Source organism: Bos indicus, chromosome X, assembly GCF_029378745.1.
Source record: "Bos indicus isolate NIAB-ARS_2022 breed Sahiwal x Tharparkar chromosome X, NIAB-ARS_B.indTharparkar_mat_pri_1.0, whole genome shotgun sequence".
Classification (NCBI taxonomy): domain Eukaryota; kingdom Metazoa; phylum Chordata; class Mammalia; order Artiodactyla; family Bovidae; genus Bos; species Bos indicus.
Genome location: NC_091789.1, coordinates 107861368 through 107887202, shown reverse-complemented (window position 1 = coordinate 107887202; position 25835 = coordinate 107861368). Strand labels below are relative to the sequence as shown.

Below are 25835 nucleotides of genomic sequence, written 5' to 3'. Positions count from 1 at the left end.
CTTTCCTGAGAGTTTGGCGCGAGGATCTATCGCGATTTCGGACTTCTCCCGAGTGTCAATTCGAGGGTCCTCCCCACCCTCAGATCTTAGCACCCCTCGGAGTTCGATACCGGGACCTCTTAGTCCCGTGAACTCTCAAGTGTCCACACAAGAGTCCACTCAGCTCTCAGAGCAAAGTTACCCCCAAAGATTAGTGGAAGGATCGGCTCCACCCCCGGATTCCCCCGGGGTACCAGTACCAGGGGTCGCTCCGCCCTCGGCGCCCGGCTCCGCCCAGGAATCGGTGGAGGAATCGGCTCCGCCCTCGGGCTCCCCCCGAGACTCGGTAGAAAAGTCCGCTCCGCCCTCGGCCAGACCCACTCCTGTACCCACGCCCCGGGAGAACCGCAACCAGAGCATGGAGAGTCTGCAGAAGACGAGTGACGCGGGCCAGATGTTCGACGTAGTCGTGATAGGAGGCGGCATCTCAGGTCAGTGTGGACCGTAGCACTAGCCTGAGGGACCCTGGGCGGCCCAGTGTGGGGGACTTGCAGTCTGAAAGTGGCGTTTGGGGGCGGGGGTGGGAGGGGTCCCCGGGGGGGGGGTCCCCCTGGGGGCCTCCCCCTTGTGCATGCGAGATTGCTACAGCTGCCGGGCCCCCGATCCTGCGAGGAGGGAATGGGATTGAGCCGGTGGTGTGACCTGGGGGAGGCAGGCACAATAATTTTTACTACTACTACGAAATAATTAGCTCTTGCGGTGCAGTTGCATTTAGTAGTTTACGTGGATTTTCTCAGTCCTCAGCGGTCCTGTGAGGTGGGTACTCTATTCGTCCCTATTTTACAAAACCTAGAAACGGAGGTAACTCTGCGAAGTCACCTCACCCAGCTGGGAAAGTGACAATGGTTTTCTCTCACGTGAGACCCTTACTACTAATTCCGGCGGTGGTTGTTCTGCCTTACTGATTTCACGCCCTTTGCCCCAAACAGAAGATCAGTTTATGGATTTTTGTCGTATCGAGGTAGTAATAGTGTTGTTCCAGTCCTGCTATTCTTTTTTTTTTTTTTTTTTTAAGGTGGGGGCAGGGGGAGAAAGGTGGGCTCTTAGTTTTAACCTACTCCACCCCCCCCCCCCTCTTTTTTTTTTCAGAACTCGCAGAAAGTGTAGGGCATTTATTGCTCAAAGGGAATCCCTCTGTGAAGCAGGGGCTGCGGGCAGATAAGGGAATGCCCTGTTTGTGTCTTTCTTCACCGCCTGAATCTTGCCCTGTTACGAAGCAGCTGGCAAGCCTATGTTCCTCTAGTCTCAGTTTGGGTTTGTAGCTGACCAACTGAGTGGTGTAGGAAGTTTCCTCGGATCTTCCTGGAAACCTCATCATGATTGACACATCAAATTGTCACTTATGATGTCATATTTGGTAAAATGTTTGAAATTTAAGAATTGTGTTTCACATCTAGATAGAGCCCCACACTAGTCTGTCCACGACCTGGGAGGATGTTAATCATTTCTGAAATATACCTGCAGGATCTAATTTAGAAGGAGGGAGAAATGAGGTGGGAGGGAGTAAGTAGGGTGCCTCCAAGTAGCCATTTTTATCTATAATCCTTTTGAAGAGACTCTGAACATGCTTACAGATGAATTTTGCTTGGAGATAGCTTTTGACTTGGCCTGTTTCAGGTAACATTCTTAACCACCAGGGAAGAGACCGACTTGAGCTATTGCTCTAACAACTCCAGTCAGGGCCAGCAAAAACACACATGTATGTCAGAGCATTAGGAAAGCAGATCTTGGTTGAGAGTATGAAAAAGTATTTCTCTTGTTTCCCTTCATTCATTTATTAGCTTATTTATTCATTCAGCAAACACTTGTTGAGTGCCTGCAATGAAGTGGACTGGTGTTTCTAAAAGCCTGATTCTTGTATGCAAGCCTCCTAGATAAGCACTGTGATTGTTCATCACTGGAAAATAAAGATGATGATAATGTGTTGTGTAAATTGACTAGGAGTTCCGTCTCCGTTCCCCATCTCCATATCATTCATATTTCACAGTTTAGGGTTCTTACTGTGATTTTATGCCTGTCTTCTTGTTCTAGTATCCCTTAAGGAGCATTTTGTCTTTTACTTTTTCTCTGCCTGATGACTGGCTCTTCTCCCTTTCCATACTTTACTCGAAGTAGTTGGTCATGAACAGAATTGGATTTACCATGTAGCTGATGTAAGGTTCTACAGCCTTAGAACTGCAGGTCCCTTCTGGTTCTCATCCAAAAAAAAAAAATAACCAGTTTCATACTGAATCTTGTATTTGTAATTTTGCATTCTTTTTTTTTTTTTTTCTTGAAGAGGCAACCAAATTATGTAAGCTTTAGGTTCCTCAAAATCTGGATCTTTCCATGGTCACTAAGAATTATTACTTTGTTCATTTCCACATTCAGGAAGAAGAGAGTATTTCTTGCATTGTAGTTCACACTCCTATTCCAGAACCCAACTTCCACTTCATCAGTGACAGTGGAAAAGGCACTGGGATTCCTTTAATATCATCTCTTATCAGTATGATTTTATTTTAACACCAAAAGTGACCAGAAACATTGCTTTCTGGCTGCGGTGTCTTGCCAGATGCTTCACAGCTAAAATGAAAGTAGATGTAAGTCTAGCTCAGGATAAATCCTGCACACGAACGGGGTGTTTCCCAAGCAGGTGAGAGGCGTTACTTTGCAATGGTTCTTGAGCTCTGAAACACTCATCTTTGTGTTTTCTTAGGAGTATCCCATGAGTTACTTAATAGTCCCCATATCAGTTTTAAATGCTTTCTTAAAACTCGTCAGAACTGGCACATTTTAGTGTGCCACATATATACATACTTATAATATATGGCCAATACTTTGCATCTGCTGTGTTATTCCTGTTTTATAACAAAATAGTTCTCCAAAGCATACAAATCCTAAATTCCTCAAAAGCAATCCATATGCACGGAATTATCTTTCATTTTTTGTAACTATCTCTGCACAAAGAACAGCAACATCTTAATGTATCTCCCCTTTGTCATTAAAAATCATAGAACAGACCATGTCTTACAGCCACAAGATCCCTTTTTCCTCCCACTCACCAATTAAATTTTATGTATTTAATTGAGAAGGGGCAACCCTTCCTACTCATTTGTAAGTAGTGTTATGGTATCTTCAATATGCTCTGGCCCTTCATCCATCATCTGTCATCCATCACCAAGTCCTTTCTGGAACTTCTTTCGTGTTTTCTGTGACATCATCAGATCCTGAGTTTTTATCCTACACTGATTGCTCCTTTTCTAGTCCTTTCATTGGGCCCATATTCTTGCAACCTTCTGGTTTTGAAATGGCCTCCAGGAAGTTATTTATCACTTTGGCGCTCATATGCATTCTCCCCCTCTCTTTTCATTCTAGGACCTCACCTTTTGCTTTATCTACACAAAGCTCTGAAGTGTCTAGTTTAAATCCTTTGCTTTGTCCCAACTCCTGTACCATAGCTTGTCTGCTCTTGGATATTTATATTTCAGAGTTGACTGTCTTATTCTTACTTCATATTCAATGTGTTCCAAAGCCTCCTTGTCCTCCAACCCAGCTTCTCTTACTCACTTCCTCGACTCTGTTCTTGGCACCACTATCCTTTCCATCATTTTGGGCACCCCTTCTGTTTTATCTTCTATAGCCAGTCAACAAATTCTTCTAACTCCTCCTTGGAGCTCTTTCCTCTCTTGTATGTCTGCCATCCCCAGGAAGGACCCTTAACCCCTTCGGCTAACCAGGTTTTAACCATCTTCCTAATGACCACCCTTTGGGGTCTCCCTTCATGTCCATCCCTTGGTTTTTTTTTAAGTTTTTTTAAGACTTGATTTTTTAAAAATACTTCTTTCATCAGCTTGTTCTGCTCAAGACATTCAGTGGTCTATTGCCAGCCTCTCAAGCTCCCCTCCCCACCCCACACGTGTCTAGTCTCACCTTGTTGGACAAGTAGCATTTCCCACCATCCCTAACATGGCTTTAGGCACACTGCTGTCTTGTCTTCAGTGCTACACCATGTTTATTTTGTTCCTCTGGTCCTTCCCTGTTTTTTGTTTTTCTTAACACAGAAGTGCTTCTCTCTGAACATTTGCATTCTATCCATTCTTCAATACCCGATTAAAGCCCTTTTGCTTGGTCCTTTTGCCTCTCCTTGACTTTTCTCTCTTGTGGAGCTTGTAATCTATATCTGACCATTTGAACTTTCTGTCCTATGTCTTGATGTTATTTTAAGGATAGCAGTTGAGTCACTGACTTTACATGCTAGTTCTTACGAACCAACACAGATAAAGCAAATGACAGAAATCCGGTGGTGTAAGATTTTAAAATCTGCCCCTGGGAATTTCTGAATTAGCTCTCTTTAGGAAGAGAGAATAAAAGGGAAAGAGAGAAAAAAAAAATCCCACCTCCAGGGAACAGTGAATACTTCAGAGTCTTTGGGCTAAAGGAGTTTTTAAAAGACAATCTAGTTCAGTCCCCTAAGATTTTAATCATCTCCACAGTATCTCCTGGCTATAGCTTTGAACAAACACATCTAGGGAAAGAGAATGCTGTACCCCTGAAAGCAGCTCATTATGAGCAGGGGTGGCTGTGGGACCTGGAAACTCGTTCAAGCATTTTGGGAGCTGCTGCCATATGCCTACCAGACCACAAGGCTAGAGGTAGATAAAGAGGAATAACAAGTATCCCAGCTCACACAGTGCCCCACCCTCTTGTGAGCAGTAACCAAGTGAGAAAATAATTGACATTCGTACAATAAGAGAAATATTAATATTATGAATCTGAACAAAATGCCAGGACCTTGAGAGATAAGTAGGATTTTTAACAGGTAGAGATAAGAGGATAGAAAAAAGACATACCAGAGAGTCCAAAGGAGTACAGAGTCGGGAAGCCCTAAGCCGCATATGAGCAATGTTTAATTTAAACGCATGCTAAGAGTTCCAGGGAAGGAAAACTGTTGCCTGCTGTGCCTCTAGTGATGTGATCCTGGTAGTCGCTGAGGTCACCCTAGTGTGTCACGTCTGCCCCCTTGGTTAGCCAGGACACAGTGAAAGCACTTTCACCATAACACTGGATAGTCCTGGGTGATTAGAGTCTTTCCATGTTTTGTTTTGTTAGATTAAATTTCAAGTGTCTTGTAGAGAGAGGTATTTCTAAATAGTGACTAAGCAACAGAACCTCCCTATATTTATATCCACAGACTGAGCTCTACTAAAAGACTTGAGAGCACTAGCCACTCAGAACGTTGTGCTGTGTAAGAGCAGCAAGGATGAAATCTTTCTTATCACTGGAGACAGAAAGTCGTTTCGCAAGAAGATTGACTAATGTTCTAAATCCTGCCAGCAAGTCCACAACATACCACAGTTTCCCTTTTTGTTGAACTACACCACCATGAAGAATCATTTCTGCTAGCAGTGTTTTAGGCATTTTAACCCAGAACTTGGCAGCACATACTGTATGGTTTTGTAGTGATTAAGAAAAGCTTACAGTAAAAGATATGTCACTAAGTTTCCGTGCCTTGGTTATTTAGATACTCTGTGGTTTATTGCAACTTAAGCATTCATTTTCTGCCTCTCAGGACCACTTCTTGGCCCCTATTTTTTTTTTTCTCTAAGCTAGAATTCTTTGACTTTATTAACTTTTGATGGTCAACAAAGAATACAAGAATTAAATTTATTTGATTCTGATTTTTTGAGGTCTTCATGGTTGAATGAGCTTTGGGGTTTATCTGACATTTAATAGGCAGTTTTAGCATTTGTCCAATACTAATTTATATGAATCTATACATAATTCTTGGCTATTTAGCAATAGATCTAAGGACTTCCCTGGTGGTTTAGTGGTTAAGACTGCGCTTCCACTGCAGGGGGCATGGGTTTGATCCCTGGTTGGGGAACTAAGATCCCACATGCTGTGGCATTGCCAAAAGGGAAAAACAAACAAGCAAAAAACCCAAACAAACATAAAACAATAGATCTAAATATAATATAATTATAGAAGTATAGTATAACTATAGTATAATTGGATCACAGAGACCAGTAGTTGAGAAAAGGAAATGTGGAAGTCTGTTATTGGCAAATATCGGGTCATGCAGCCTTTGTGCAGGTGTGACATACACATATTTTATATATGATAAATCTGGCCAGTATTTAAATGCAGGTATACTCCCCAAAACTGAGATAATATTGCAGTTTCATATCACAAACAGGGGTTTGCAAGAGTATAGACATCCAATTGGCACTGGTTTGAAAACGACACTTGCATGTATGAAGTGAAGTGAAGTTGCTTTAGTTGTGTCTGACTCTGTGACCCCATGGACTATAGCCTGCCAGGCTCCTCCATCCATGGAATTTTCTAGGCGAGGTACTAGAGTAGGTTGCCATCTCCTTCTCCAGAGGATCTTCCTGACCCGGGGGTCGAACCTGGTTATCCTGCATTGCAGGCAGACTCTTTACCGTCTGAGCCACCAGGGAATTCCTTGCATGTATGAGATAGATGGATTTCATAATATCAGTTACTTTTCATTTTAAATTCAAGTGTTTAGAACTGCATAAAATGAATCAAAAGAAGTCAAGTTACATTTTAAATGCTGTAAGTGTTTGAGACAAGTTGATTACTAGGACTGCTTTATCCTTTTATTTGAAAAATGTTTTGCAGTTTTACCAGCAATTTGTGTTTTCCTTTGGATGATCTGTTTTTTGTTCTCTTGTCATCTAGCCTTATGAATTAAGGCAGCTTAACATCTTTGAATCACAGTTCTGTCATCTGTAAAATTAAAGGTTGGATTAAGTTATGCATGATCTATCTTCCAGTATCTTTTTCAATATAGTTGGTTCAAGGGTCTGTCTTCAGCTTTCTCTTTTGGACCCCTTCTTCAAAGCTTTTTTTTTTTTTCCTTCCATGTTGTATTTTGGAAATGGTTTTCATCATCCTTCATATTGATATCCTACTCTAACTTAAATCAGTATTTGGGTCTTTCTTCCAGATACTCATTCACACTGTCCATCACCAACTCCCAGAGCTTGCCCAAACTCATGTCCATGGAGTCAGTGATGCCATCCAACCATCTTATCCTCTAATACCCGCTTTTTCTCTTGCCTTCAGTCTTTCCCAGCATTAGGGTCTTTTCCAATGAGTCAGTTCTTTGCATCAGGTGGCCAGAGTATTGGAGTTTCAGCTTCAGCATCAGTCCTTCCAATGAATATTCAGGACTGATTTTCTTAGGATTAGCTGGTTTGATTTCCTTGCAGTCCAAGGGACTCTCAAGAGTCTTCTCCAACGCCACAGTTCAAAAGCATCAATTCTTCGGCACACAGCTTTCTTTATGGTCCAATTCTCACATCCATACATAACACTGGAAAAACCATAGCTTTGACTATACAGACCTTTGTTGGCAAAGTAATGTCTCTGCTTTTTAATATGCTGCCTAGGTTGGTCATAGCTTTTCTCCCAAAGAGCAAGCATCTTTTAATTTCATGGCTGCAGTCACCATCTTCAGAGATTTTGGAGCCCAAGAAAATAAAGTCTGTCACTGTTTCCATTGTTTCTCCATCTATTTGCCATGAAGTGATGGGACTGAATGCCATGATCTTACTTTTCTGAATGTTGAGGTTTAAGCCAACTTTTTCACTCTCCTCTTTCACTTTCATTAAGAGGCTCTTTAGATCTTCTTCACTTTCTGCCATAAGGGTGGTGTCATCTGCATATCTGAGGTTATTGCCATTTCTCCTGGCAATCTTGATTCCAGCTTGTGGTTCATCCAAATAGAACAGTGAACCTGCCTATTTTGAAAAGAAAGAACTTGGGGAGAGAACATTGGTGAAGAAAATGGAAGGCTGTGGTGGTCAATGTGATTTTTAAATACTAATATTGGTATTTACAGATTTTATGTATTGAATTGAAGCCATCAGTGTTAAATATACATTTCAATTTAATATGCATTTGTAATAACAAATAAGGTCATTGGTCATTGAAGACATCTGACAAAATTCAGACCCAAATGGAAGAGTTAAGTTATGTTAGTCCATTTATCTATCCAGTGACCATGTGAGGCTTAGGACCCCTCTATGTAGCAGGGATTACAACTATGATCCTGAAGTGCCCTTGATGTTTGAGGCTAGTTCAGTGGTGACACAAAAAGGAGAAGGAAATGACAGGCAGGGAAGTGTTTCATGGTGGAAATAATGCTTGACAGAAGTGCTGTGGATCTTGGATGAATTCTGAAATGTAACAAGAATGACCTTTCAGGTGACTTTTTTTTCAGATTAAATTAATTGTTAGCTGTGGCCTAAGTTAAAAACCTTTTTCTTGCATGTCCTGCATGTATTCTTCACTCATTTATTTATTTATTTATTCAGTAAATATTGATTGAATGCTCAATATGTGCTTTGAACGAAATTTATGGTTTTAGCTTTTTTCTTTCTTTGGAAACATTGCTTCTAGAACTTCAGTATGAACTGATGTTTGATTGTACTTTTTTCCTTGTAGTATTTGATCCAAGAATCCAAAAGTGCCATTATATAAGAATTCATTGGTCAGAGAACACTTCACTGAATAATAGAAAATTAATAAAATATTTAATATGTGATGTACACTATACACATTCATAGGTGGTGATGAACGTCAAAGTTGAAGAAAAATCCCACTTTAATAAATAAACAGGAAGAACTAGGAGAGCCAGCAGAACATAAACAATAGCTACACTAAAGCTTTGCTTCAACCCTTAGCTTGTGCTCTAGGCATTGTTCACTTGGGACCCTGCTTAGGTGAGTTTATTACTAAATATTTGCGAATATTTTAAGAAATGAAACCAAGATTTCCCAAAGTGTATTTTTTTAGATGTGATTTTTTTTTTTTTAGGCAAAAGGTGGAGAAATGCTAAGTTAAATGAGTCTCTTCAATGCAGGACTTATCAGAGCCTTTAGTATGCTAGCATGCACCATACATTTCCCAGAAGGATAAACAGCCTATGTCCCAACTTCCATGACCATTGATACTTTACCCCAGAGCATCTTGAAGACTAGTATTCTGTAAAACATTTTGGAAATTGCTGCCTAACCACAGTGCATCCTAGTATGCAGAATCTGAGTACAGCACTATGGGGTGCCCCTGAGTGTATTTTCAGTTTCAGTGAAAGAATGGGGCAAATAATGAATTAAAGGGTAATTGCATTCCCTAAGTTGGGTGAGATCCATTTATCTAAAGTGAAGATGAATGCTGAACAATAATCAAATAAATTAGGACTGTCTAGACAACCAGTCTGTCGAATTGAGGGCAAATTAAAGTTAATTGCTAGTTTTTATCTGTTTATCATTTGAGACAGTTCTGTCTTTTTTAGCTTATCAAAGGGATTAGAAGATTTGGCATTTTCAAAAGCAGATAATTATTTCTCTGAAAGGAAGCACAAAATGCAGGTAGATATAGATAGATAGGTAGGTAGATAGATAACAAGAATGGTTTTATCATGTGTATGTATGTAGAAAATGTACTAGTAGTATTAAGAATCTTTTAACTTACCTGGGCATAAAGGTTTAAATGACCAGGCACTCTATCCTTGTCAGTATCTCTTAGTTGCTTGAGATAAATATAATCTAAGTAGCTTTGGAAACTTGCCTGTTGCCCTCATACAGGTGAGCACGGTTTTGTTTTCTTGGTATGTAGTTCCTCTGTTCATTGCAACAAGCGTTTGAGCACCTGCAACACAGCAGGCTCCATTCCAGGGATGCAAAGGTGTATAACACATATTAGACACTAGTCAAGAGGCAGATCTCTGGGCAGGAGGTTATGTTTCCTTGGACAAGGGCAAAGGGCCACAATGGTTTGGACAAGAGTGGCTATGACTGCAGTGGTGGGAAGCAGCAGATGTATAGAGAGTACCAGGTGGTGATGTGTGATAAGAAAAAAAATACAGCAGGGTAACAGATTGTGAGAGATGATCACTTGTCCATACTGAAAGTGGGGTCACTGGACATTTTTCATGAGGAATATGCTACATTTCAAGGTTTATTCTAATCATTTGTTGTAGAAGGAAAATCAATAATTGAACTGGAAAGGGTAGCACAAGTCAAATGGAAAAATTTCATCTTTTCCTAATGTGAATGTACTTGAAGAAGTAAGGTAAAAGAAAGGGCCCTTGCTGAGGAGGTAGAGAAGGCAGGTATGAAGCTGGGTTCCACAGTTACAGATTTATAGCCCAGGAAGCAAAGGGCCATTTCCTCAAAGGCTCCGTTGCTGATATTAATTCCTTCTCCAGGTGTGCTGTGTGGCTTAAATCATTTCCTATTCCATTTCTATGGGGAGGAGCCATTTCAGGACATCAGAGGCACTGCTGAATCTATGGAAGCACGGTTTCCATGGGCAGTGGCTGTAAGAAGCTGGAGGTTGGTTTGAGGTTGCTATGGCAACACTGATGCTGGCTGCATACATCATCTCACCCAGGCTTTCCTGATCTAATAACCAGGATTAACAATTGCCTGAACTCTCATATGAGGTGTGCTTTTAGCAGACTTGAGTTTTTTTTAAGCCTCTCTAATAAATCCATTAACCTATTTTATTTTGGTTTCTCTAAAACCCAAATGGTTGAAGAGAGAGAAACCAGAAAAGAAATTGTATTGTTTTAAGCTCATCATCCTTATTTAAAATACTTAATTGCAAAGTGATTAAAGATTCCCTTCTGCCGTTTTCTCTTTTGTGGGATTTTTGCATTTTGAAACTGATCAGATCCTTATATACATAATAGGGCTTTAACAAATTCTGTGCATTTAGTTTCTCCACAGAAGACCACTGTCACAGAAAACCTACCACTGTGACAGAAGACCACTGGAAATTTGGGAGTTTGGGGCTCTTTCCCTCCTAATGAACTTGGTTTGCCACGATTTGGGAGAGGAAGAGCTCTTGGTGCAGGTGCATAAATATTTGACCAGTGCCCCCCTTAGATCTCTCTCTTCAGACATGCCCATGGGAGGTTCACAGGCTAGACACTAGGACACTTAAGAGTCTAGGATATCAATGAATCTCATACACTTGCAAGTTCAATAGACTGCCTCTCTGCAAGACTTGTTTTTCCTTCCCATCTCTGACAGGAGTCCAGGAATCTATAGATCTAACAGCATGTGTTGGAGCCAGCTTCTACTGTCTTGAAAGGACTGAGCCTGATCAAACATATGTCTTCCCAGTTTCACGTTCAGTGATATCACACTGGTAGCTTGTAATCACACTGGTGATTCCAAATCAGCCATGATGAGAGTGTATATATATCATGGAGATACAAATGTTGCAAATCAAGTGTCCTCTCCATGGCCTGAGGCCAGGGATGGTTGTTAACCATTTACTAGCCTACCACTATTAAAACCCTTTTCCCTATCTTGAAGGTTGGGAGGGGTGCCAGGAGAGGTGGGTGGGAAGCTGGCTTCTTTTATTGCCCTAGATTTCATGTGGCCATTAAACTATAGAAAATGAGGAGAAGGAAATGGCAACCCACTCCAGTGTTCTTGCCTGGAGAATCCCAGGGACGGGGGAGACTGGTGGGCTGCCGTCTCTGGGGTCACACAGAGTTGGACAAACTGAAGTGACGCAGCAGCAGCAGCGATAGGAAAGTAAGTGATATGAAACAGCTTTTCTATCCTGTGTGTTGACCTGGCTGTAGGTGTGTTGTGTTATTTGAGGAAAGATAAATCTTAGGAACCCTTACCTCAGTCTTTTTAAAACACAGGGTACCACTTAGCCACCAGGAAGCCCATTAAAAGACAGGGAGGTCCAGTAATCAGTCTTTTAGGAAATTGGTAATGATGTCACCTAAACTTGAAACATTAAAAAAAAAAAAAAGAAAATGAATGACAGGAAGAGCTATCATGCACAATACTCTTAGCTTTGGCAAACCTGTGTATCTCTGGAACAAAATGAAATAGGTTTAATATGACATTTTCTCTAACAAATATGAAAATAAAAAATTTGATTTTAAAATTTATTTTTATTAGCTACATTGTATTTGATAACTTACCTTCAGACTTAAAAATCTTTTCTTTTCTAACAATTTTATCCCATTTATCAAAAAAAAAAAAACCCAACTTCTATTTATTGATTTTGAAATATATGTCAAAAGCCCTTAAACTAATCTGTGGAGTTGACATTTGAGAGATGATTTTTTCCCATAGGTGATTATTGAATTTTGTAGTGATGAGGGGAGGGTAGAATGCATAGTAATTACACAGAATAAGGACAAGAAAAGAATTCAGAAATATAACTGAACACTTATACCTTGAAGCAGACATTATTTTAGTGTTTTTTTTCCCCATTCAAATCAACAGACAGTAGTTGATATATTAGAAAAAACCCTTTTGGACCACAAGTGTTTGCCTGTGCTTTATTTATGACTTAACTGAGCTATTTATTCAAAATTAGTTATTATTCAAAAGTAAATTTTCTAATGGCATCTTGACTGTATTTTCATATTCTGTATTTTCTAGTTTTAAATTACCATGGAAGTTCTTTATCAGAGTCTTCTTCACAGTAAATATGCAAACTGAAACATTCACTCCCCACCCCCAATTTATTCAGCATCTTAGAAAGTGTATTTTTTTAATTATTATTATTATTTTTTACTTTACAATATTGTATTGGTTTTGCCATACATCAACATGCATCCATCACGGGTATACAGGTGTTCCCCATCCTGAACCCCCCTCCCACCTCCCTCCCCATACCATCCCTCTGGGTCATCCCAGTGCACCAGCCCCAAGCTTCCTGTATCCCACATGGAACCCAGACTGGCGATTCGTTTCTTTTTTTTTTTTTTTTTTAATTTTATTTTTAAACTTTACAATATTGTATTAGTTTTGCCAAATATTGAAATGAATCTGCCACAGGTATACCCGCGTTCCCCATCCTGAACCCTCCTCCCTCCTCCCTCCCCTACCCTCCCTCTGGGTCGTCCCAGTGCACCAGCCCCAAGCATCCAGTACCGTGCATCGAACCTGGACTGGCGACTTTTTTCATACACCAATACAGAAAGTGTATTTTTTAAAATGACTTAAATCTTTCCCTTTAAAATTCCAAGGCCTTGTTTTACCTAAAGTTTTACTTTCATTTTGGGTTTGATGGATTCGTAACAAAAGAAACCACTTGTTATACATGAATAAAGAATTTCAATTTTTAATAGAAGTTTATTTAACTTAATTTCAATATATAGTCATTTAAAGGAAAGGTATAGAAACAATATAGAGAAATAACAGCGTATACATCACCAAATTGGGCTGAAACCTGCATCTAGACTTGAACAGCTCTGGGCAGCTCCAAGTAACAGCAATCTGGAGTCCCAGTTGGGAAAAGGGTCCAAGCCGGTGCCTCCATCCCACTGGCGAGACTTTAGATTGCAGCTTTGGGGGTCCTGCTTATAACCCTAGGCCACAAACTGGTATTTTCATCAGTTTGCATGCAAAAATGCAGCTCTATTTTTTTTAACTTTTACAATGCTGTTTATTTCATCTTGTGAGTCACAAGATTCCTTAAATCCTGGGGGCCTGGCTAGGTCCCCAGGGGCCTAAGGAATTCTAAGACCTACTCTCTTTCTTATCTATAAAGTGCCGCTTGACTTGCTGATAACAATTGGTGTGTTTATAGGCAGACATGTAGTCCAAGCAGGATCAGAAGTTGGTCAGAGGCCTGCTCCCCTACTTCTGAAGCCTGAACAAGACTGCTTCCATTTTAATTTCCCTAACAGACCTTTTGAAAACCATTTTTTCTGGAATCTCTTTGAAACGTTTTAAACATGTTACTTATTTCTCAAACTAAGAGCTCAAACTTTTTTGGCCCTTGCTGAGATAGGGCCAATCATTTTCCTGTAATGTAGAAACCTTCCCCTCACCCCCAAGCTTTTTAATTTTGTTTATATCCTTAAATGCCAAAGTGCAAAATGACCTTTGTTACTGGTGTGCTCATTTGTCCTGGCTCAGCTAGCTCTGCTTCCCCTACCTCCTTTAGCCTCTGGAGTAGTGTTTATTTACTACTGTCACTGAACCCCACTCATCAAGCTTGTTTAGAATTACACATTAGATTCTACTTTATTGAGGCTCCAGCTTTATAAGTTAGGGTGTAAGAAATAAAAATTTTCACTTTTTAGGAGACTTTGTTGTGGGCATATCAGGCACTTGGTTTCCTTATCGGGAATATGGGGGTAATAAAATCTATTCTGAAGAAAGACTGAAAGGCAACAGGAAAGGCACCTGAAATTGATCTGTAGGATGTGAAGCACTAAACCAACTGTCAGGCTGCCTCTGGGGGCATGATTGCTACAGGTCCCAACAGCTGCTGGAATTCAGAGCCACCTCTGCTTCTCCTTAGGAAGCATGCAGAGGGCAAGTTCCTCCTCCCTTAGAAGAGGAGCTAATCAAGTAATTCTAGCAAACCCATGGGTGTTTTTAATCAATCTAATTGGTTTATGGTTAGATTGATTAAGGGGAACTGGGAAGAAATTAAACTTTTTGCATCTGAGTTTCTCTGCTTTTCAATATAGAGCAGTGCTTTGAGCCTAAAAAATGTTCATATCTTTTGTCCTAGTAATCTCCCTTCTAGGATGTAATCCTACAGAAATAAACATAACAAAGATTTATGCATAAATATGTTTTTCATCACACCTTCATCCTTTTTCTTTTCTTGTGATGGTCAGCAGAAGAGGCCTTTGGCTCTGTCCCAGAAAACACATTGTACCAAAGTTTGCAGACATTGGCTCACATTTATTTAAACTGTCACGGGATGCCTTTTTTTGTGAGTAGATTCCAAATATTTGTTGCATACTTAAATCTTGGATGGATGTCAGTAATGCAACAGTACATTGTACTTGAAGGAGTCAAAGGTGCATACAAACATTAGCAGAGAGCAGCGCTGGACATTATGGTTTAGCCTTCCTGCATTTTAGATCTTATAGACGCGAACTCATCCCTGATTCTGGGTATGTGTATTTTATACCATTCTCTGTATCAGCAAAATACCATGTCAGTCTGGGTCCTCTGAGAGCAGACATCAAAACAGAACTAGCCATGTTTAGAAGTTTATTATAGGAAAAGCTGGTGAAGGATAAAGGGGGAGAGAGAGCAGGAGCAGGCAAGTTGTTTTTTAAAAAATGAAAGAAACCAGGTACTCCTGTATGATTTCCTACAATCTAGATTTTGTTGATTGCATCCCAGTGATATTATTTAACATGTCCTTCTGGCCCCTAAGTGTCATAGCTAGAGGCTAGATCACCTTAGAATTTAGTTTGGTTGCTCTTTCCCTTTCTCCCCTCCCTTCCTTCCTTCCTTTCTTCCTAATTACTTCATACATGGTGGTATGCACTTCCTTTAAAAGACTGCTAATATCTGGTTATCTGTCTCTTGTGTGCGTCCTGTTAGCATCTGTTGACAATCATTGCACTATATCTATTAATTCCTTAAAGGTTGCAAAATGTTGATATTCTAATTATTTCTGTCTTCACTTATTAGCTAGCATACTTTTATACAGTGAAATCTCTCTTTGTTAGCTACCTGGTTACTCTGAGGTTCAGTGCAAAATGAGAAGATAGGATGAATGCCAAATTCTTTTTTTTTTTTTAATAAATTGATTCCTTAGTATTTTCCAAAGGTGACCAATGAGAGTTTTTATTTATTTATTATTATTATGAGTGAATTTAAGCCATTACAGCTGGGGGGTTGTTGTTGTTATTGTTTTGGCCATGCTGCACAGCTTGCTAGGATCTCAGTTACCCAATAAGGGATTAAACCTGGGGCATTGCAGTGAACGCCCAGATTCCTAAACACTAGGCCACCAGGGAACTCCCTGCAGTTGTTTTTATTTGATACTCAAACTGTTCCATCTTTGGCCAGTGGGAGTTCTTATAGAGAGGTTTCTGAGCCGTTTTGTCACGATCCTAGTGGTCTCTGTTAGCCTCCTTGCTCTCTGTTATGATTTGATGTTCCAGACCCATCTTATACATTTCCTGCCCCAGAGTTCTACTTAGTCTCATTGTTCTTACATCTGAATTTCCTTATTCCTAGGCCCCAAATCCTGGATCACAGTGATAGCAACCTGATTACTCATTTGCTTTGTTTCACATTACATACATAATGGCCTCAAAATAACAATTCTAAACCCACAAAATGATTACTGATTAAAATGTTTGCAATTCTTTTCTGTTTTTAGGATATATACCATTAGAAATGAACTGTCAAGTTACTGGGCTTTAAAATCACTAAGAACAGTTCCTCTTCTTAACTACTTGTACACATATTTAGGTATCATTTTATTAATCTTATCTCTGGTGTCATTCTTATTTCTCTTTCACCCTAATATTCTGACATTTTTTTCTCCTTGAAGTATGTTTATCTATGTAGTCTGCTTCATGTTTTTTTTGTAATAGAGGAGTATAAAGATAAGTAGGTATAAGACAGAAATTGAAGTACAAAAAAGGTAGATTTAAAAATGTGTATACACGCCCTTTTTTCCTTACTCTGTGAGCTGAGAGGTCTTAGAAACATGATTCTCTAGTAGCAGTGGGCATGCTTAGAGCCCAGATCTTGGTTTCTAAAACTGTTCTCTAATAAAAGGAACCAGTGCTCACTGGAGAAATAGCTGATTGTAGGGCCGGGCAGAGAAAGATGAGCCTGGTGCATCTTGTGATACTAGAAAGTAACGAAGTCCTCAAATACATGCATACACACAAAATGCTAAGTGGTCAAAGCTGAAACAATTTGAGCAACAAAATAAGTAACATAATATTGGATTATAACCGAAACTACAAAGCAACTGTCTATGAATCCATAAGGATTTAAGTAAATGGTTAAATAAATAAATAATTGGGGGAGAAGAGACAAATGTCCTGTGCAGATGAATTTCAAATAATTTATGCCCTCAGAAAAGGGCATGGCAACCCACTCCAGTATTCATGCCTGGAGAATCCCCATGGACAGAAGAGCCTGACGGGCTACAGTCCATGGGGTCACGAAGAGTTGGACACGACTGAGCAACTAAGCACTCCACCCTCGAGGAAGTAGGACATAACTCTCTACTTCTTAAGTGCAGACTTTACATAGACTTCCTTCCAAAGAGTATAGCATGGGAGGGGAGAGAAAAGAGTAGCTTTACAGTGGAGAAACCTGGCCAAACACTACCTCAGCCTCAGTGATCGAGATTAACATCAGTGATAAGTCATGTTCATGCACCCTTGATATAACGTTAATCTACAACATTTGCCTCTACTTTTCTGGTATTAACTATACTGGGGTTTTTTTTGTTTCTTTCATTTTGTTTGATTTGGTTTCTTACCACTTGGCTTGTGGAATCTTAGTTCCCCAACCAGGGATTGAAACTGAGCCACGGCAGTGCAACCAATGAGTCCTAACCACTGGACCACCAGAGAATTCCCTTACTATACTGCATTTAAAAATCTACTTTTTATGAACGTTTTTATTTATGAGTGAAAGCCTGTACACAGCTTTGAGCAAATACATAAAGTATGAAACGTGGTTCCTGCCTTTGGTAATTTTTAATCTAGTTGGGAAAACAAGATCTAGCTAGCATGTAATCCAGATATAAATAATCAGAGGTCATTATAGGGGGGTTTAAATTGAGTAAAGTACAGAGATACTGTGGGCTGGTGTGAGGTAGGGCGAGTTTCCAGGAAAACACTTCTGTTTATACAGTCAGGATTTCTAGAAGAGGGGGATGATAAGGGTTGATTGAGGGGTTCAACAGATTCTTTTGCATATGATTTGATTATCACCAAACCCATATATATATATTTTTTTTAATTATTACATTTTAAGCAACCTTATGATAGATAATAAAATTAAATTATGATACATAACATAATATATTCTAGATTATAAAATTTCTGTGATTACCTCAGTAATCACGGTGAGGTGATTAGATAGAATCACAAAATTTATTAGATAGGACAATCAATGAATTGTATATGATGTTTTGCATTTATATTATATGTAGACCTGCTTAAATCTTCAGTGTTTCACATTTAGATGTTAATATGTTCTTCAACTTTTTTTTTTTTCCCCCTTCCAGGATTATCTGCTGCCAAACTCTTAGCCGAACATGAAGTTAATGTTTTGGTTTTAGAAGCCCGGGAGAGAGTTGGAGGAAGAACATACACAGTGAGGGTAAATGATTTTGATACCTACATAAATACAAAATCTCACACAAACTAGAAGTGGGGTCATTGGAAGTCCCAGAGCTGGGGGAAATCTCATGAGTGTATGCAGTTAAGCCATTGATTGACCGTAGTCCTAGACTACTTTATTAAGCATCTGTTCTTTTCAACAAACACCCACCAAAGAGTGTCAGCCTCTGACCTTCAGTAGCTTGGATTCTAGTGAAGAAAACAAACCTGGACAAATAATTTCAATACAGCATCATCATTTCCATACCAGAGACCTAAATAGAGGATATAGTATCTCAGGTGAGGTAAGGTTTAGCTGGACTTGAAGTGACTAAAGCTTCACCACACACTCACACACACACACACAATAGAGATTCCTTGTTTATTTATCCAAGGACACACAACTTAAAAGAAGTGTGACCACAGAAAGCAGAGGCAAATGTAGCATGTTTCTGTGCAACTTTATCCGTAGTCCTTGTTCTCCAAGAGGTGCTCTGCTGACAGAGGCACTCTTTGCTCAGGTGGGGTCAGTGAGACATGAGACAGAATCCCAGTTCTTGCTACATCACAGCCTTTTAATACTTAGGCTTACATCACCATTTTGGGGAATATGCAAGCTAACTGGTGTTTATAGCTATTTAAAGAAATGGTTGCAGGTTGTTGGATCTGTGAGATCTGATGAAAGTATACAGGGAAGGATCTAGGGTGGGAAAGAAATAAAGACAAAGATGGAAGTTGGAGAACATGCAGATTTGAGCATGGGGCCAGAGGCAGAGAAGCCAGAGAGGAGCAGTGGAGGCAGAGGAGGAAGACCAGATTGGGGCAGTGCCATGAAAATCAGTAAAGAGGATGGGATGATGAATAGAATCAAATGCCAGGGGCATTTGACACAGGATGAAAGCTGTTAAGAGGCCCTTGTATTTGGCTTTTAGAAGGTCATTAATGAGCCCCTTTGCTAGAGCACACAAATTGAGCATTAAAGGCTGAGGATTGACAATAGGGACAAAACCAGACTGTTGAAGTGACTGGAAGGAGAGGAAGCATCTGATTAGAAGATGTATCAGACTTATAATAGAATGGCTTATGCAGTGATAATAACAATGATTTAGGCAATCCAAACATTCAGTCCTTTTACATAAGAAGTCTGGTGGTAGGTAGTCCAGGCTGGTGCAGGGGTTCAGCTTTGCCAGCAAATCTTTACGATCTCTTTGTCTTTCTGCCCAGCCATTCTTTTCCTGTTGGCTTCTTGCCTAGTGGTAAGCAGATGGCTTCAGCATCTTGCAGCATCAGGCCCTCACTCAAGGCAGGAAAGGGCGTGAAGAGCCGGCCCAAGTCTTATCTGCAACAAAGCCTTTCTTTTTCCAGAAGACCCCGTGAGACATTTGCTTTAGTCTCATTGGTTAGATTTGGGGCACACAGCTACCCTCAGCTGCCAGGGAGCCTGGGAAAACAAGTATTTAACATTTCCAGGCTGCATAATAGAAGCAGGCATGGGAAAAGGAACATACATGGGTATAAAATAGTCAACCAATATCTAAACAAGGATATTGTACCGGCTCTTTTCAGTCACACCAAGCCAAGCTCCCCTTCTGTCCGTCACTTTCTGCCTTTTCAGATGTACAAGGATGTATCATAGGCCTATTTTTACTTTGCTCAGCTCTAAGAGTATCCTACAGCCTTGCTACTCAAAGTATACTGTGAGCCACCTGCCTGGGACCTGGAGCTTGATAGACATGCAGAGTATCAGGCCCTGTCCTAGACCTGCTGACTCTGCATTCTGACAAGATCCTTAGGGGCCCCTACAGAAGTGCTGCTCTTTGCTGTAGGCTCGCTTGCTTTAAATTAATGTGAATCTACATAAACTGCATTTGAAGCATTTGAGTACCTCCTCAGAGAAGGCTATTAGTCTGGGAGTGAGGAGACTGGGACTCTGACCATTGTACTGGCCTGACACCCTGTCTTTGGTAAATACTATTAGCACTTTACACCTCAGTTTTCTCATCTGGGCAGTGGGATATAAATGGGCTTGAAGCTCCCTCCAACTTCAGGTTCTAATTGAAGGTAGTGTGTTGTAGTGCAAAAGAAGGATTGCATATTCTGCCTGTACCATCTTAATAGATATGATTCATCTGTCATTTTCTGAAGAATATTCCTTCATTTTGGAGATAGGTATTAAGTTGTCCCTTTGCCCTACTTTGCTTATCTCTAAAACCTTTTTGTTATCAAATAGGAGCATCAGTCATATTGTGGATTTTTCAGTTCTCTTTTGGCAGAATTTAGTTTTGTTTTTTTAATTGAAGTATAGTTTCCCTGGTGGCTCAGATGGTAAAGAATCCGCCTGCAATGTGGGAGACCTGGGGTCAATCCCTGGGTCAAGAAGATCCCCTGGAGAAAGGAATGGCTACCCACTCCAGGATTCTTGCCTGGAGAATTCCATGGACAGAGGAGCCTGGCGGGCTATAGTTCATGGGGTTGCAAAGAGTCAGACATGACTGAGCGGTTAACACACACATTGTTCATTTATAATATTATATTGTTTTAGGTTATAGCATAGTGATTCGGTATTTTTACAGATTATGCTCCATTAAAAGTTAATATAAGATAATGGCTATAATTCCTTGTGCTCCACAATATATCCTTGTTCCTTATCTATTTTATACACAGTACTTTGTATCTCTTATTCCTATGCCCCTAACTTGCCCCGCCTCCCTTCTCTCTTCCCTCTAGTAGATACCAGTTTGTTTTCTATACCTTTGAGTCTAGAAAAAGTTTCTTTGTGCAAGGGAAATGAGAATTCCAACATGCTTAGCCCCATCTATGTTATTGCCCCAGGCTGCTTTTTCATGCTGCATCATTTATATATATCAGTGGCATACATGAAGTATTGTGTATTGAGTATGATATTAAAATTCCCTTTCAGAATGTGAGAAATTAACTCTGAAATGCTGAGAAACTAGGACTTGACATCTATAAGATTTCAAATGAATTCAAATGAATAGAAGGGGTAAAAAGGGCTTTACAAAGCAGGGACAGAAATGGTATTTAATCAGAAACTGAACCGAACGTTGTTACAGTTGCTTCTACTAGCATAATCAATTAGAGTGTGGAGAGGAGATGCCATAAAAATTACTCTGAATCTTTAACTACTGAAATATCAAATTTGATATTGTCCCTTGGCAGTGGTTCAGCTACATCTTCTATTCATTCAAAACTTCCCAGTTTGTGCTAGCATGATTCCCCCATAATTCTTCAGGACCAAATGAATGAAGTTGAAATGCATGCAGGGCTACCACAGGGATGGTGTATTAGTTTTCCTAATATGGTTGTGTGTTGGTGGCCTCTTCAAAGGACCACAGGGATGGTGTATTGGTTTTCCTAATATGGTCCTGTGTTGGTGGCCTCTTCAAAGGCTGAGTTGTTGTTCAGTCACTCAGTCATGTCCGACTCTTTGCAGCCCCATGGACTGCAGCACACCAGGCTTCCCTGTCCTTCACCATCTCCCAGAGCTTGCTCAAACTCATGTCCCCATTGAGTCAATGATGCCATCCAACCATCTCATCCTCTGTCATCCCCTTCTCCTCCTGCCTTCAATCTTTCCCAGAGTAATGAGATCCAAGCTGAGATCCTAAAGACTGAAGGGCAGCATAGCAGAACACGGTGTTACAGTTCTACTGTCTTCCTGCTGAAGCTGGGGCATCTCCTTTCCAGTGTTTTCACTTTGTAAAGAAAGATTCTGTAACGTCTCATTCTTTTTACTGCTTCACGTAGGATTATTTACTTTAAATAGTGTCAGCATTCTAAAGACATCCTGTTTAGAAACTCCCAAGAGTTCTCTTGCTGTCTTAGTTAAATTTATTGGACTTCTGACTTCAGTTTTGTTCTTCACAGTTTAATAAGGATGTTGGAGACTGGAGGAGGTTTGGAGCACAACACCAGTAGTTAGTAAAAGGGAAGATTAGGTTATGCGAGGGACAGAAGTCAGAGGAATACTTAATTTCTGCTGTTATAGCAGAATGACTGACTGTCCCTCTTAAAATAAGTAAAATGCTGAATAAAATATATTGTGCTACCTTGAAGTGAGAAAATTGCAGATCTCCTGGATGTTAAACATACATCTCAGACCTAACACATCCAAACTGAATTTCTTGTGTTCCTCATCAAGAACACTATTCCTGCAGCCTTCCCCATAAGGGAGGATGGCCACTCCCCCAAACACCTGGAATCATGTTTAACCCCATAGGCCCTACATTCATTCTGTCAGGAAATTTTTTTGGCTCTGCCTTCAAAATATATCCAGAATTCAACCTTACCCTCCACTTCCAGGGCTACCACCTGGTAGCAGCCACAATCATCTCTAGGGAAAGTGAAAGTGTTAGTCGCTCAGTCGTGTTCAATTCTTTGGGATCCCGTGGACTGTAGCCCACCAGGCTCCTCTGTCCCTGGGATTCTCCAGGCAAGAATACTGGAGTGGGTTGCCATTTCCTTCTCCAGGGGATCTTCCTGACCCAGGGATTGAACCCACATCTCCTGCATTGCAGGTGGATTCTTTACCGTTTGAGCCACCAGGGAAGATTACTGCAATAGCCTCTTAACTACTTTCTCAGCTTTTACCCTTGCCCCCTAAAATCTACTATTAGAGTGACAGCCAGAATGAGCTCTCAAACCTAAGTCAGATCTTGGCACTTCTCTGCTTGAAACCTTCCAAAGGCTCCCCTTTTCATTCAGGGTAAAAGCTGATGTTCTTTCAATGCATTGTGAGGTGTTCCATGACGTGCCCTCCCTGCCCTTGACTTCTCTAATCTCATCTCCAGTTCTCTTTCCTTTGCTCACTCTTTTCTAGACAGATTAGTCTGTGTTTTGTGAACACATCAGACACGTTTCTGCCTTAGAATCTTTACACTGGCTCTTCTGCCAGGAATGTTCTTGTCCCAAATAGCCAAATGGATAACTCCCTCACCTCCTTCAAGTCTTTATGAAAAGATCACCTTTTTTTGGAGGCCTACGTGTTGCTTGTATTTGAACCTGAAATCTTTCCTTCTCTCCTCTGTAGTTTCAATCTGTCTTGTCATTCTCTAGTTTTTTCTTTTTAAATGTTATCTACTTCTAAGATATTTACTTATTATGGTTCTTGTTCAATTTCTGTCTCTTCCTACTAAATGAAAGCTCCTTGAGAGCAGAGATCTTCATTTTGTTCACTGATACAACAGAAGCGTCTTGATCTATATGTGGAACCTTGTAGGAACTCAAGATATAGTTATTGAATGAACTAATGAATCCCCAAAGCAAAGTAAAAACATGAAGCTTAGGAATGCAGTGAGCTCAAAATTTGACTTTCACCTTGAATGCCTACTGAACCCTGAAGACTTTGCAGTTCCACCAGGATGGATGTATGGCATGCAGGGAACAGGAGATAAAATCCTCACTCTGTCAAAGGTACGAAAACACTCCAAATTGGAATCCCCTGTGCTATACTCTGTACATGAAAGCAAAATAAATCTTAGCATTCAAAAAGGGATAAAAATAAACCTTGCCTTCATCCGTGGCTTCCATCTAAATTCACACTATGTGGCATGAAAAAAACCTTAGAATATATAAGGTATCAAGGATGCTGGCAGAAACAGACTCAATTCCTGTCCACCTAGGACAAATAACTTAAACAGAAAAGGTTCTAAAGAAAACAAACGACTTATAGTCAAAAGTAACAGAGCCAAAAAAAAAAGTGACAGAACATACAAGGAAGCTAGGCACTAAAAGAAATGTGTAAAAGAGTAGGCCTGAGTGTATAATCTCCAAACAAGTAGAAGAAAAAACTTCAAAAGAAAACCCTTAATCCCAAAGAAGGAAAGAAATCAGGCAGGAAACTGTTAACAGTGGGATAAATGGAAAGCCATAATAAGTAAAATTAAGACATTTTAAAAGAAATAAAATATAAATGGGTTAAACTCAAGTTAAAAGGAGGAAATGTCAGAATAAAGAAAACTTTAACTGAAAGATAGAAAAAGAGATAGTATACAAATACTAATCTAAGCTGTTTTAACTAGATTAATACCAGACAAAATAAGGTTTAAACAAAAAAATGTTTCATTGAATTAATTATCAGTACAATAATGATAAGAGACCTGGAAGACCAAACAGTTCTAAACTTGTATATCCTGAATAATGTAGCCTCAAAATATAAAGCAAAAATTGATAGTAATCAAACATAAATGCCCAATAGACTAGGGGATTTTTAACATACTTTTCTAACTTAATAATAAATGAAGCAAACAAAGGCTGAGCACAATTAATCTTTTTCTAATGGACATATATAAAACATATTACTTAACGGAAGACTATATGTTCTTTTCATTCTGAAATGAAAAATCTTTGAAGATCAACCATGTGCTAGGTCATAAAGTAAACCTCAAGGATTGATACCATATAATCCATTTTTTTACCACAATACAGTTATGACAGAAAGATAGCTGAAAAGAATTCCAGTTATAGAAATTAAAACACAGCAAAACTTTTAGAAACATTGATTTAGAAGAAATTGTAATGGAAATTTGCAAACACTTAAAACTGCACAGTAATGTAAATACTAAAATAAAGTTGTATAGTTAAAACCATATGAGAAGAAGATTCATAGCCTAAATTTTTCTGTCAGAAAACGATAGAAGGCTCAATATGAATAAGCTAAGTGTTCAAGAAATAGAAAATTGAGTGTAAAAAATCCAAAAAAAGGAGCATAAATCAATGATATATAAAATAAATACTCAATAAAAATGATCAGTAATAGAAAGGTTGATTTTTTTTAAGTCTTATTAAAAGCTGACATGTTTGCTAAGATTTTTTAAGAAAAAGGAAAAGGAGAGATCTCTAAAAAAATAAAAGGGATGAAAATGAAGATATAACCACTGATGCAATAAACAGTAAATGAGAAGAGGAGGTCCTGAATTTTACAGCAATATTTTTGACACATATGAAATGTATATATTATGAGAAAATATAATTTATAAAAATTAGAAATAGAAAATATGAGTAATGCTTTAGCCTCAAAATAAACTAAATCTGTAGTTTAAGTTTTTCCCACAAAGAAAACACTAAGCCTAGATAGCTCTACAGGCATGTCCTACCTACTGTTCAAAGAAGAGATTATTCTGTATATATATGAGCCCTTCTAAAGAACAGAAGAAAGTATAATCACTAACTTATGAAATTAGCAATACTGTAATGCTGGAAAACAGACAAGGGCTGGAGAATAGAGGAGACTCCTGGGGCAATCTCAGTATCACTTATAAACACAGATATAAAAATTCTAAGCAAAAGGTTAGCAAAGCATATCCAGCCATAGAAAGATAATATCAGATTATATTACCCCAGGAAGGCAAGGTTCTAGGCATTCAATTTTGTGGAAATAGCAGATAAGGTAAATTGTCCCAGCCCTCCTACTACATACAAGGATACTAGACAAATTACACGTAGACACCACACACACACACACACACACACACACACACATCTTCAAAGCACCAGAGAGCTGACAAGGTAGTGAAGAATCACTAGACCAACATCCAGAAAACATTGACTTGCTTTTCCCTTGGGGGTGGGGAGGTGGGAGTTTGCTGATTACTATAAAAGCCAAGTGAGAGACTGAGTAGTACTTTCAAAATGTTAACAAAGCTAGGGCAACTGAAGGGCAAGTTCAGTT

The 25835-nt window shown here is 39.6% G+C and overlaps 1 protein-coding gene across 1 annotated transcript in view; it reads left to right on the top strand.

The window, feature by feature from the left end:
* Positions 1–319: 319 nt before the first annotated feature.
* Positions 320–25835, top strand: part of MAOA (monoamine oxidase A) — an 83922-nt gene continuing 58406 nt past the window's right edge. Inside the window, exons 1-2 of the mRNA XM_019956047.2 lie at positions 320–470; positions 18052–18146. Of these exons, the coding sequence (XP_019811606.2) occupies positions 398–470; positions 18052–18146 (168 nt within the window). The 5' untranslated portion in view covers positions 320–397. The remainder of the gene's footprint in view (positions 471–18051; positions 18147–25835) is intronic.